Raw genomic sequence first — 12,767 nt, 5'->3', positions numbered from 1 at the left:
AACCTTTTCCTGGTTGGTCTACATTGCAAGCTCTTCAAGGCAGGGACTGTCTTCCTCTGTGCCTGTAAAGCACCTACCACAATGGAGACCTTTTTGCTGATTGCACCCTCTAGGCACTACAGTAATGCAAATAATATCAATGCCATTAAGAGTGACACAAATAATGCCCATAACTACATACTGTTGAAGAGTCTAAAAATAAAATTCTTACATTTATCCAGATGTCTGTTGTTTCTTCATAAATAATAAGTGGCGTAACAGAGTCAGGCACAGCGTCTATTAGTTTCTGTCTTTCCATAGCGTCATCTTCTACTGCGATAAATAATGCAGGGGAGATCAACACTATCTGTAGCCGTGTTTGGGAGCGATCCAGCAAGATGGACCAGGCACTATTGGAGAAACAAATATTAATAATTATGAGTGCATTTTTTCTAAGTATTAGACAGCTGAGAGAATTGTATTTGACTTTCAGTAACACCAAGCATTTTGGTGGCATCAAGAATGGTCAATTTCAGATCCAGTTAGAAGACACTTAACTTTGGCCAGGTAAAACGAATTTTCCCTCTAGCATTTCAAAGAATCACGTCAGCTCTGAAGTAGGGGTAGAAGAACTAGTTTTGCCTGATTTCAACCCCACTCAAACCCTGTGGTTTCAAAAGCTCAACTAGCTCGAATGTTACCAGATTTGGATTCTGCTTAGGGCAGAATGTGGAAATAGGAGCAAAGAAAAGAAAAATCTAAAGGGAAGGAGGAAGCCGAAGTTCGTAAACTGAAATTTAAAAGCCACTTGTGAAGATATTTCTAGTCTTCTTGGATGCTTAAAAAAATTATTCTGAAGCTTAAATGGCTCAACAGTGTCCTCTCCAGCAGATCCAGTCAGCCTGTTGATAGTTACCCATGTAGCCTTGTTAACATTTCTGTAGGAAGCCAACCAACACAGGAAGCAGGCTCCTGTATTTCTTCCATGTTAAAAAAATGTTAAAAGGAGAATGTCAGCTTTTGATCCAAGAGGTAGGATAAGTACAATTCTTGTGAGTTAGAAACACTGCACCACCTTGTCTTTAGGGTTAAAAGTTTCATGCAAATGTAGTTAGCACTTACAGTGGGGTTTCTGGCCAATGAGTTTGGTCAGCAACGATGGCCCAGTGGTTAAGGTGCTAACCTAGGACTTGGGAGCCCTGGATTCGATTCTCTCCACGTCCACAGACTGCCTCTGTGACCCTGGGCAAGTCATCAGTTTCTCTAGCATTCAATTCCCCATCTGTAAATGGGGATATTATCACTGCCCTGCCTCCCAGGGGGATCCCTCTAAGCCGCCCAAGAGTCAATCAAGTGCCGCTCATTTGATTAGCAGAGGAGCGCACATCCAGCTGTGTGTGTTCAGGTGCCCCTCCCTCCGCTGCTCTGCAGCCACACTACTCCTGCCTTGAAGCCCCTGGCCAGCTGCTCCCAGGACCCTCCTGCTTGCCGTACAGAGAAGAGGGGGCTGCTGATGTCAGGGTGTCCCCCTTCCGCCACCCAGGTACCCCATCTCCGCAGAACAAGGTGGGGGGACAGGGCTCAGGAGCAGAACAGCGCTTCTGGCAGTGGCTGTGGTCTGAACAAGCCTTCTGGTGAGTGTTGCTGTGCTTAAAGAGACAGCGCACGGTCTCTCATGGACTTCCCCAGCAGCCAGCACACACACAGTCTGTCACTCACACACACACACACACACACACACACACACACACACTCCTCCCAACACATATTTGTGTTATTGTTGTTACTTTTTGGTACTTCCTGCAAGGCACATATATTCTCAGTCATTGTATTCTTTCAAAGTGCTGTTATTTTAGTTTTTCGACTGGTCTGTGCGTTTCATAATTTTATTTCTCTCTTATGCTTCAATTTAATTCTTTGAGTAGTGAGTTCTAAAATGCCTAACCTGTCCTGGCTGGAGCAATTATCCCTATGGTAACTTATTAAAAATACATATATCTAGGATTTTTGTTTCTACTGGCGGCGCACAACCGCACATGATCTCGACATTGGTGCACGTAACAAAATTCATTCCGCACACGGATGGAAAAAAATCCGAGGGAACCTTGCTTGGGAGGATAAATACATAGAAAAGACTGTGCGATGCTCAGCTACTATGGTGATGGAGTCAGATAAGTACCCGAGACTGTTTTGACTCTATTTGATTTTGAAGACGTGCCCCCATCCCCTTCACTCAAACCAGGGTGGAGCGATGCATAAACAAGAGCAGGCTTAGGCCAGAGGGAAAGACAGAGCCCAGAACAGTCCATTTCTAACCCAACCCCTGTAAGCAGAGACAGGTTTAACATACGCACTATTTTCCTTCTGGAGTCCATCCAGCTCTCGCAATATACTCGACTCCTTCAAACAGGATCTCGAATGGCTGCACTAGTTCTTTATCCAAGACAGCTGCAATCTGTTGAAGAGGACAGCAATTCAGGGATACTGAAATAACCTCACCAAGTTACAGTGTGTGAATGTGTGTGTGTACGTACATATACACACATACCAGGTATCTGACACTAGAATGGGCCTATCCTGTTTGAAACACTGATCCACAGATAAACAATTTGACAATTGCGCAACAAAGAAGTCTGTTTGCTTTGACACGAGATACTAATTAAATAAAAAGTCATAAATGCCAAATTAATGTAGGAAATAAATGAACCTTAAAACTTACTCTTCCTTCAGCATCAACTGTTATTTCAGACATCTTGAAAGTGACCTTTGGATTTGCTGTGCCTGTAAAACAGACCGGCATTAGCAGTCACAAACAAACTGTGCAACAGACAGTGTGTTTGCTTCCAGGAGGACACACCCATGTTTCGAATAATTCCGAAATTCTGCTCATATAGAACTGAAAAAAGCAAAGAACAGAACGCTCTTCGGCTGACTAGCCTCAATGTGCTGTCTGTGGAGGTCATGGAATTCGGGTCAAGGAAGAAGTAACAGACACATCTGAGATTTCGGGAGAGGAGGAGGCAGCAGCGCTCCAGAACAGGTGTTGACCTGTTTAGACTTGCAGCATGATCTTCACATGCAGCTGTAAGTTAGCTCTCAGCATGCCTCTGTGTCAGTTCTGCCTACCCACTTCCAAATAGCACAGTGCTCCAATGATATTTGTTTCCCACCCTCCTGCTGCAAAACGCCATCTATAAAAACCCCAGGCTGGCTGCTGGATACTCTTACTATTCCAGGGGCAGTGACACGACCACTGGCTGTAATAATGGGTCAGGATCACACACAGTCTGTGGCCCAGGCTCTAAGCAGAAAGTATCTGGTCCTGGAGACTGCCCAGGAGCACCTAATGCTCCTAACCTTCATGCCACATCACTAGTGCACTGCCAGCTGCTAAATACAAAACCTCAGTGAAACACGTGTGATCACTCTGCAGAGTTTGCACTGAGATGTTGCAAAGAGAAACAATGCCACGCAGTCAGATAAACACATGACAGCAGCTTCAAAAGAGGGAAGACATAGCAGTGTGTTGCCAACTCACAAGAGACCTAGGTTCAGCAGTGAACTTAGGACCTACATTACATTGTGGCTGGAAAGCTGGTATGGCTGCAAGTGAGTAGTCTGAGCTCCGTGGACAGGGCTGGCTCCAGGCACTAGTTTAGCAAGCAGGTGCTTGGGGCGGCCAAAGGGAAGGGGCGGCACATCCGGCTCTTCGGCGGCGGGTCCCTCTTGGAGGGAAGGACCTGCCGCCGAATTGCTGCCGAAGAAGAAAGCGGGGCGGCTGAGCTGCCGCCGATCACAGCTTTTTTTTTTTTTTTTTCTTCCGCCGCTTGGGGCAGCAAAAACCCTGGAGCCGGCCCTGTCCGTGGAGGCTGCTTCCGGAGACATATTCAGTCCACAAGCACAGCAGTCAATTAAAGGAGCCACACGACCAGCATCATTCATACAACCTTGTCTTTGGAGGCTAGGGTGGGCCTTATCATAAAACAAGAGGAACACGAGAGAGTCCCAGGCGATGAGACGGGGGAAAGAGGAGAGAAGACAGCAATGGTCTCACCTGTTTTGGGATATCTAAAGGAATCCGTCCTCCTAGTCTCCAGCATGGGCGATGTGACGTGAATAATTTCCACCTCTGACTCATCATTTTCTTCATAAAGAATCCTAAGAATTTTGCCTCCGGTGACAGCTAGAAAGGAACAAATACATTTCACATTCAGCACAGCTGTAATAATATATGTATCGCACACAGCAATACTGTTCCTTTGGGTATTAGTGGGGAAGCTGTATCATATACTGCATGCTCCAGCTATCCAGTTAACTGTATTTGACCTTTCACTATGCCAAACAATCTTAAATCTCTTACAAATGCTGTTATCACGTGGGTTAGTAAAAATCTCTTCTTTCCAGGCTACGTGTCCAGACACGAGCTGACCTCTCATGAAAAACAGAGAGAGATTAGCCCCTCTGCTATATATGGTACGTACTTCCCGCCCTTTGTTCTTTTCTCCAATATTACTATAGGGAAACTTGTCTAAAAGCAAATCCTCATTCCTTAAGAGCTTATCTCCCCCTCTGAAATCATGGTTTTGTCCAGGGCATCATGCATTAAACAGAAAACTGTTGCAAAGTTACAAACAGAGGGTCATACCGGAAAGCGGACTGAGAAGCAGGCAGTGGCGGTGGGGTCATTTCCACCCAATTTCTAGAGAATGTCTGTGACACTGGCAGATCACGTGCCAGCTCATGCCAAGGCCCCAGGCCTGACTGAGCACTGACAAACGTATAGCCAGAAACCAGTCTTGCCTATCTGTGTGTTCGCATTATCAAAATAAATATTAGATATTAAGTTGACAAGAATGTGTTTAGTGTTCTATAAAATGCTTGTAGGATGCCGCATGTATTGTTCTCACTCAACTACACCCCACGTTAGAATATAACAGCAAACATTTGCACTGTATATACCCCTACAACGAGTAACTTATCAAACAGAAAGAAGCCTCAAGTAATGTAAATGAAGGACTATAGCGGAAAGGTGCTAATTCCAGTGCATTTCAAAGCAAGCGGTCATTGTGTGTGATGATGGGAGATCAATAACTGTAAACGCATTCCTCACTCTCCCATCATGAAAGAAAGAGCCCATGTCGGTAGCCAAACTGTCAGCTTGTTTTCTGTGAGAAGAAACTATAAATATGGACCCAAGAAAAAATTCTTCATCTCTGGACGGTTGGGATTCTACAAGGGCAGAATAGCTGAACAAGACGATGGAGATCCCAGAGTTATTCCGGGCAGCCCTGAGAGACTTTTGGGAAACTGGCAGATTATTCCATCTGTTACCATTTGGAATTACAGACTGTGACTCATCTGTGTATATATATATTTTACCTCCTTTAACCTCTCAATAACATTTATTTTTCCTAGCTAATAAACCTTTAGTTAGTTTACTATAGAATTAGCTACAAATGTTGTCTTTGATGTGATATCTAGGATACAAATCAACCTGGGTGAGTGACTGGTCTCTTGGGACTGGGTGTAACCTAAATATTTTCTGATTTTTGGTGTAAGAGACCATTTATTATATAGTTCAGCTTACCTGCATGGCAAGCTAGACTGGAGTGTCTAAGGGGACTGTCTGTGACTCCATTGTAAGACTATTATAGTACTTTGAGAGCTCACATTTAGTACTGGGTTGGTGAAATCTAATTATAGAACATACCACCAGTTTGGGGTGTCTGCCCTGTTTTTGACAGTCTGCCCTGAGGTAGGCACCCCTGGCCGCGAGAGACTCCAAAGTGACAACGTTTCATGCGTGTCAGACAGACTACATTTAGCATACTTACTTGGCTCAGCATTCGGACACCACCAGTAGCCAGTATATCTATCAAATTCCTCCTGAAGCACAAAAGTAGCTACCCCAGCAGATCTGGGATCCTCTTCTAGGTTGGCCAATTCTGAACAGGCAACATGAGAAAGAGTTAGCTAAGATCTGAGCTTTTCTGCTGCCACAGCACCTAAAAACACTCCCAAGTTGGGTTTTCCCAACCGTTGGCCAAACTCACCCCCAGGATAAATTGACTGGAAGAGGAAAACAAGCCTTCCTGCTTTCTCAACTTCCAACCAGTTTCTCAACTTTGAATGAACTAGTACTAACGAAGAAAATATTCTCTTTGCACCTGCTAGCTTAACTAAAACCAAAAGTAATTATGGCAAAAGCTTTTCTGCACAACAGAAACTGAAAGCACTTACATTGGGGAAAATGTAAAAACAGTATCAGCATTCGTTCCATTGTAAAGACTGTAAATAATATAGATACTAATGCAGTGCATGACATTGTGATTTACTTATAAAGCTTAAGATGACCTCAAAAGTGAAAGATGTTTTCCCCCTGCTTCCATACATCGTTGAAAAAGCAGCACCCTTAAACTATTTAAAATTTGAGGAGGGCTCATTAATGCAGCATTATTTATTTATATGGATTTTAGGAAGTTAAGACCTTAACACGGGTTGTCAGTTTCACATTTAATGGGCTTATGTTTAAAAAGAAGAACGTATTTAACTCTTAAACATAATTTATTTTTAATTGATTTTTAACCACCCTGGAAGTGGATATTTCCCCTGTTCCTTCATCCAAGTCATACACTGGTACATCTGTAAAATACAGTTGAGGGCAGAAGCAAAGGAAGAGAAATAAATTATTATCTGAACATGACGCAGAAGCCAGTGTGCAAGTCAGAAGCACTTTAGATCGCTTCCAAGAGCTTTGCAGCATGTCCGGTCACTGGTGGGAATTCTCCTCCAGTTCTGCCCTGCTCACAGCGCCTCCATTCTGAAGGAAGCAGTCACAGGAAAAAGGGAGAACTTTGGGTTCACTGAGAAAAGCTTCCCCGATGCATTCAGCGAACGAGCCACCTTGCCAGACTTCATGGACATGGAAGTGAATTGCTCCCCAATGCCAGCAGAAGAAACACACGAGAGAGAACCTGACATACAGATGGCCAAATTCAGCCCTGGAATAACAGGGCCAACTCACATGAATTTCAATAGACGCCATTAATGCCAGTGCCAAATTTAGTCTAGAGCAGTGTTTCCCAAACTTGGGACGCCGCTTGTGCAGGGAAAGCCCCTGGCGGGCAGGGCTGGTTTGTTTACCTGCCGCGTCCACAGGTTCGGCTGATCGCGGCTCCCACTGGCCGCAGTTCGCTGCTCCAGACCAATGGGAGCTGCTGGAAGCGGCAGCCAGTACGTCCCTCAGCCCCCGCTGCTTCCCGCAGCTCCCATTAGCCTGGAGCAGTGAACAGCAGCCAGTGGGAGCCGTGATCAGCCGGACCTGCGGATGGGGCAGGTAAACAAACCGGCCTGGCCCGCCAGGGGGTTTCCCTACACAAGCAGCATCCCAAGTTTGGGAAACACTGGTCTAGAGAATATCCCGCCTCCCCCCCCCCCACCACACACACACACGGCGGAAGAGATTAAAGATCTGGAATGTAAATTGAACATGCATTACCGTTATGGACAAAGGTTAGCCTCCTTTCTTCTCTGGTTAGTATATTAGATATCCAGATGTCATTGCTATGGATAAATGCAATCCAGTTTGGATCAGCTGGGCACAGTTTTGGATCCATCCGTATGTTTGGACAACTGGTCTCCACTAAATTGGGTCTTAAGGGCTGTTGCTGTTTAAAAGAAGAAAAGATGAATTAGACAGCAATGTAAAACACACCGACAGCAGGAGCTGAACTGTTATTCTGTTCATTTCCAAAAAGATGGATGGTTTCCATTAAGTACAGATACAAGTGTTACTGGCAGGTACAGTAGCCAACTTCACCTTGCATTCAAATGCTAGGGCTTAGTGTGAGAGGAATCCAACCTTTTTTAACCAAGAAAAACATAAAATACCCACACGCTGTCAGTAGGGAAGCTTCTGCTGCCACGGTGCCTATTGAGTGGTTCCCCAGATGCCACGCTAACACCCCTAAGACAGACATCTTTCATCAGCGCTAGCAGAAAGTCAGCTTGTTTACAAAGGCTCAGTGCACTTTAAAAAATTGCACCCTGATGGATGAACTGGCTGAAGCATGCAATAGCCTCATTCGCTAAACCCACTGCGAATGCAGCAGCATCCATCAGATGATACGATTAGACTGACATCAGGCATGTGTTATATTAAAACGAAATTAGTCTGGCTTGGAAGTCGGAGTCCAGCTTCAGCACTTAAGCGGCAGTGACCCCAGCTGCTCTTCACAAAGTTCTCTTCTCAATTCTGCAGGCCAATCTAATGAGTAGCAACCTTGTAACCAGTAATTTCATGGAAAGACTCTTACACTAAATCATAAATCCGGAGATTGCTACTATGCACGTTCCTTTCTCCTCTTCTCCCTTCTGCTCAACATTACTAGCAGTCGACTTCATGTGATTTCCCCCCTCGATCTCTAGAACGCATTTCAGTGACCCTCAGCATTATTAGTGCATCCATTGCTGGCTGCTTGATCTACAAATCTCATTGCCTTGACTCTTCCGCAAACAAATTCCTGACACAGTACATTAACAGGAGGATTAGCAATGTGCATGAACTCACAGTAAACCCATGAGGGCCGCCGTCTTTTACGTGGTAAATTCCACTGCCAGCCTGAAACAGAAAGGTGCCGCTTTCTCTGTGATAATCGTAAGAGGCAATTCCGACTGTCCCAATGCGCTTTCTCTCTCGCAGTAATTCTTCTTCGCGGGAGTACATCCCGTAGTCTAGGGAAGCCTGAATAGGAAGAGAGGAGAAATCATCTGGCTTGCTCTACTTTTTACTTGGTATCCTCATGTACAGAAAGCATCTCCTCTGGCACCAAAGAGCCAAAGATGACTGGCTGCTTGAGTAGCATCTCTGGCAAACAACGAAACGTGTTAATCCAATGAGAATCCCAGTGGCTGCAAGCAGCCTGCTCATTCTTGAGTCTCTGTCCTCGTACCAGTAACTCTGGGCCAGGTTCAGATCTCACATCATTGTAAAGCCGGTTGTAATTCTGCTACCAATTTAAATGGAGTTATTCCCAATTTACACCAGGGAGAACAAGAGCAGAGTAAGGCCCTGTCTGAGCAGAAGTCCTGCTGATACAAGGTAGAGGTAAGAGTCTGATCAATAGTGCCCCTTTGGGTGGAAAGGAGGGTGGGAGCAGATAGTGCCCCTTTGGCTTTTATGCCTAGTTGTCGGGGAAGTGTCTCTGCAACAATCTTTGGGGATCTTATTTGAACCAGGGTAACAAATGTTCGTCATGTCCCCCGTAGATGCAGCCATTTCCTTTGTAGGATCTGTGCTACCTTTTCCCAGTGTCGGTGCATGGGCAGACATAGGCCAATTTTGTCCCGGGAGTTATACATACACCCTTTGAGCCAATGAACAGGAAAAGAGAGCAGAATGTTCCTTCCTGCTGGTTTCAGATCTGATTTCTCAAAGGAAGGATGGAAGCCAAAAATAACCTTGGGTTGGCCTACACACAAGTTGCACTGGTTTGACTTAGGGCTTGCCTACATGAGAAAGTTGCACTTACATAACTTGAATTGTTCAAAACACAGTTAAACTGGTGCAGAAAGGCTGTCTGGACACTCTCAGTTCAGTACAAGAATAGCTCCTTTTTGTTTTTTTTAAACCTGTTTCTAATCAATTTGAGCCGGGGTGGCCAACCTGAGCCTGAGAAGGAGCCAGAATTTACCAATGTACATTGCCAAAGAGCCGCAGTAATACGTCAGCTTCCCCCACATCAGCTTCCCCCTGCCCCGCTCCCAAAGCCTCCCGCCCACCGGCAGCCCTGCCAATCAGCGCCTCCCCCTCCCTCCCCGCACCTCCTGATGAGGTGTTTCGTGGCATGCAGGAGGCTCTGGGGGAGGAACGAGGACATGTCAGGCTCAGGGGAGGGGGCGGGAAGGGGTGGCGTGGAGGCAGGGCCTGTGGGAGAGCCAGGGGTTGAGCGGTGAGCACCCTCCGGCACATTTGAAAGTTGACGCCTACAGCTCCAGTCCCAGTGTCGGGGCCTATACAAGGAGCCGCATATTAACTTCTGAAGAGCCACGTGTGGCTCTGGAGCCACTGGTTGGGCACCCCTGATTTAAGCAAAACCAAAATAAGTTGCTCTTACGCCAAAATAAGAGCGTCCATAGAGCCTGTTAACGACATCAGTTTAAATTCACACTAAGTGACACCAGTGCAACTTTCTGGTGGAGATTTAGTTAAATTGTTGCAAGCTTCAATGTGGACACACAAACTGGTTACACTGGTTTTACTTGCCCTTATAGCTGCAAGCTAAACCAATATAAGCCAAATTTTAATGAATTTAAAGAGTATCCAGACAAGATTGCGCCAATTTAACTAAATCAGTTTAAAACTCACCCCCCTTTGGTTAAAATTAGGCAACTGTGTGCACGGACCAGGCACTAGAATGAGCAAGCATTTGGAAATGCCGAGGGAGCTCTAGGTTTACAAGGGAGATTCTGCCTAAGGAGAAAGACGCAACCTGGGCAGGAATGGCGCTCGGAAAGCTGCACAGTTTGTCCATTTTCGCTTCCAGACCCAAAAGCCTAGTGAGAGTAGGTTTCTGTTTGCAGCAAATCATTAGTGGGGGCTTTACTGCTATACAGACAAGGTCCACACACTAGGCATGTCTGGCTGGCAGCTCGATGGTTACGAGGCAAACAGAACTTGCTGTAAAAGGATTAAAAATGTCTGCGGTGCCTAGAGAGGAAAAGTAATAACAGAGTTTAACTAACTCGTGCCAAGATCCACAGTGATTAGTTGGGAGGGATGAGAGCACCAGGAGAATTTTTAGTGGGACCTACAGCCTCATGAGGGGACAGACCAGTAACATCCAGGGTGCTCACAGCATAGCTAATGCCACAGGGGCAAGTCCTGCCACCCTTCCACACCAGCAGTCTGTTGCAGGTTTGCTGAGGGGAAGGACAAGACACGGGGAGACCACATAAGGGGCACATTCCACCTGTGCACTAATGAGTATAGCTCGGAACTCCAACATGAGGACCAGAAGCAGCTGGGGGATCAAGTATATGGATCAATAACCCCCTCCCCTGCATGGTATTCACGGTAGGCTACTGTAGTCTTGCAGCTGACACGGCAGCCATATAGTAGACAGGTAGAGGAGGATTTGGGGGAAGGCAAAAGCTGCGACACCTTTAAACCGACTGTATAGTCAGAAGTCACCTGGACTCCCTAGAAGTGAGGCTTCTACAATAAGTCCCTTGCTCTCCCTTCAGAAAAATTACTGCAGCAACTGCAACCCCTGCAGAGGGAGCAGAAACCATCCAGAATAGGATTATTTTTTTATGATTTACAAAAGGCTACAAAATTCCTAAAGTTGACAAGACAAGTTGACAAGACAAGATCTTTTTAAAATTTAACAGTCAAGAGCTTAGCTGAGCATGAGGGAAAGTAAAAACATTTAAGACCTTAAGACATTCACTGCACAGCCCGTCGGTGGCTCACAACTGCAATAACTCCAGCTTGCCTGAGCAGCATGAATGCCTGCCATGAGGGAAAGAAAGTGTCATCATGTTCACGTACCTGAAAGAGATCCAAAAGGGGTTTCCAGGAAAGCATTAGGACTTCAGCTTTGTTTATGGTTTTGGGAATTTCCGAATAGAACAGCGTGTTCTCCCTGTTCTCGCCAGACATGGCTATAAAGGAAAGAAGGATTCATTCCCCGTTATTAAAGTATGACAAATGCTCTCCCAGGAGTTGATAAAGATAAGCCAAAAGACACAACAGCAGCATAAGCAATTGCCTTCCTAAGGGGGAACCACTGAAACACTGCAGCCTCGCTCACAGCATGGGATGGTGGGGGGCGGGGCAGCAAGCAGAAGAGGAGGAGGGGACTGTAGGTGAAGTTTTGGAACAAGGCACCACGCCAGGCACAAAGGCATGCTGCCACTAGGACACGGACATTCTCCGGACCGGTTACTGATGGACATTTCAAAATCAAGCTCCAGCAGCAGGGCTTCGTAATTATTAAAAGCTCTTTGCTGGATTACAGAGTCATGCCCCTTGCCTCAAATGGTATGTGAACACTGCACCTGGGACAGCAAGCGCACGCATACCCAGGCTAGCTTTGTTCAAGCTTGCTCATTAAAAACTGGAGTCCAGTGGCGGCCGCACAGGTGGTGGCATGGGCTACCTGCCTGAGTACATACCTAGGGTCTGAAGCAGGACTGTACTCAGGTGGCTAGCCTGTGGCTACAATGCTATTTTTAGCAAGTTAGCTCGGCTATGCCTATGTGTGGTGCAATCCCAGCTCCTGATTGCAATGTAGACATACCTCAAATGAGAGGGTTTCCAGCTACCTTTTGATGGGGTTTCTCCCTCACCCCAAAAAGTACACTTGTTAAACAAAACAAATCAGCACATTTTTAATCTGCAGCATGGGGATTGGACTAGATGACCTCCTAAGGTCTCTTCCAACCCTAATATTCTATGGTTCTATGTTTTATAACCTTTGGGGCCAACTCCTGCTCCTACTAAAGTTAATGGGAGTTTTGCCATTGACTTGATTTAGCAGAAGGATTGGACCTATTTACGAATCACTTTCAACATAACAGTCACTCTTCTGCCTGAACATTTTTTACCTCCTTTTATTAAAAGGAGCCTACGAGATTTCTCCAACATGAAAGAACAATTTCTCTCTTTATTTTTCATTGTTTACTTTGTAACTAGTCAGTTTCGCCTTCCTCTGTTTCAGACATTCCCCTTATTTGCGTGGGTTTTTCACACAGCAACAACAGAGGAAGGTATATACCTTTTAAAT

The 12,767-nt window shown here is 45.6% G+C and overlaps 1 protein-coding gene across 2 annotated transcripts in view; it reads right to left on the bottom strand.

The window, feature by feature from the left end:
- Positions 1-12,767, bottom strand: part of DPP8 (dipeptidyl peptidase 8) — a 46,033-nt gene that overhangs the window by 23,426 nt on the left and 9,840 nt on the right. For both annotated transcript variants that reach the window (XR_008446403.1, XM_054041181.1), the window contains exons 4-11: positions 11,531-11,643; positions 8,549-8,722; positions 7,478-7,646; positions 5,814-5,924; positions 4,034-4,162; positions 2,699-2,760; positions 2,334-2,434; positions 212-389 (exon numbers count right to left, since the gene is read on the bottom strand). Coding sequence is in view for 1 of the 2 variants with exons in the window: in XM_054041181.1 (XP_053897156.1) it covers positions 212-389; positions 2,334-2,434; positions 2,699-2,760; positions 4,034-4,162; positions 5,814-5,924; positions 7,478-7,646; positions 8,549-8,722; positions 11,531-11,643 (1,037 nt within the window). In the remaining variant the exon portion in view is untranslated. The remainder of the gene's footprint in view (positions 1-211; positions 390-2,333; positions 2,435-2,698; positions 2,761-4,033; positions 4,163-5,813; positions 5,925-7,477; positions 7,647-8,548; positions 8,723-11,530; positions 11,644-12,767) is intronic.

Source organism: Malaclemys terrapin, chromosome 10, assembly GCF_027887155.1.
Source record: "Malaclemys terrapin pileata isolate rMalTer1 chromosome 10, rMalTer1.hap1, whole genome shotgun sequence".
In the NCBI taxonomy this organism is placed as follows: domain Eukaryota; kingdom Metazoa; phylum Chordata; order Testudines; family Emydidae; genus Malaclemys; species Malaclemys terrapin.
This window is presented reverse-complemented; position numbering and strand designations above follow the sequence as displayed.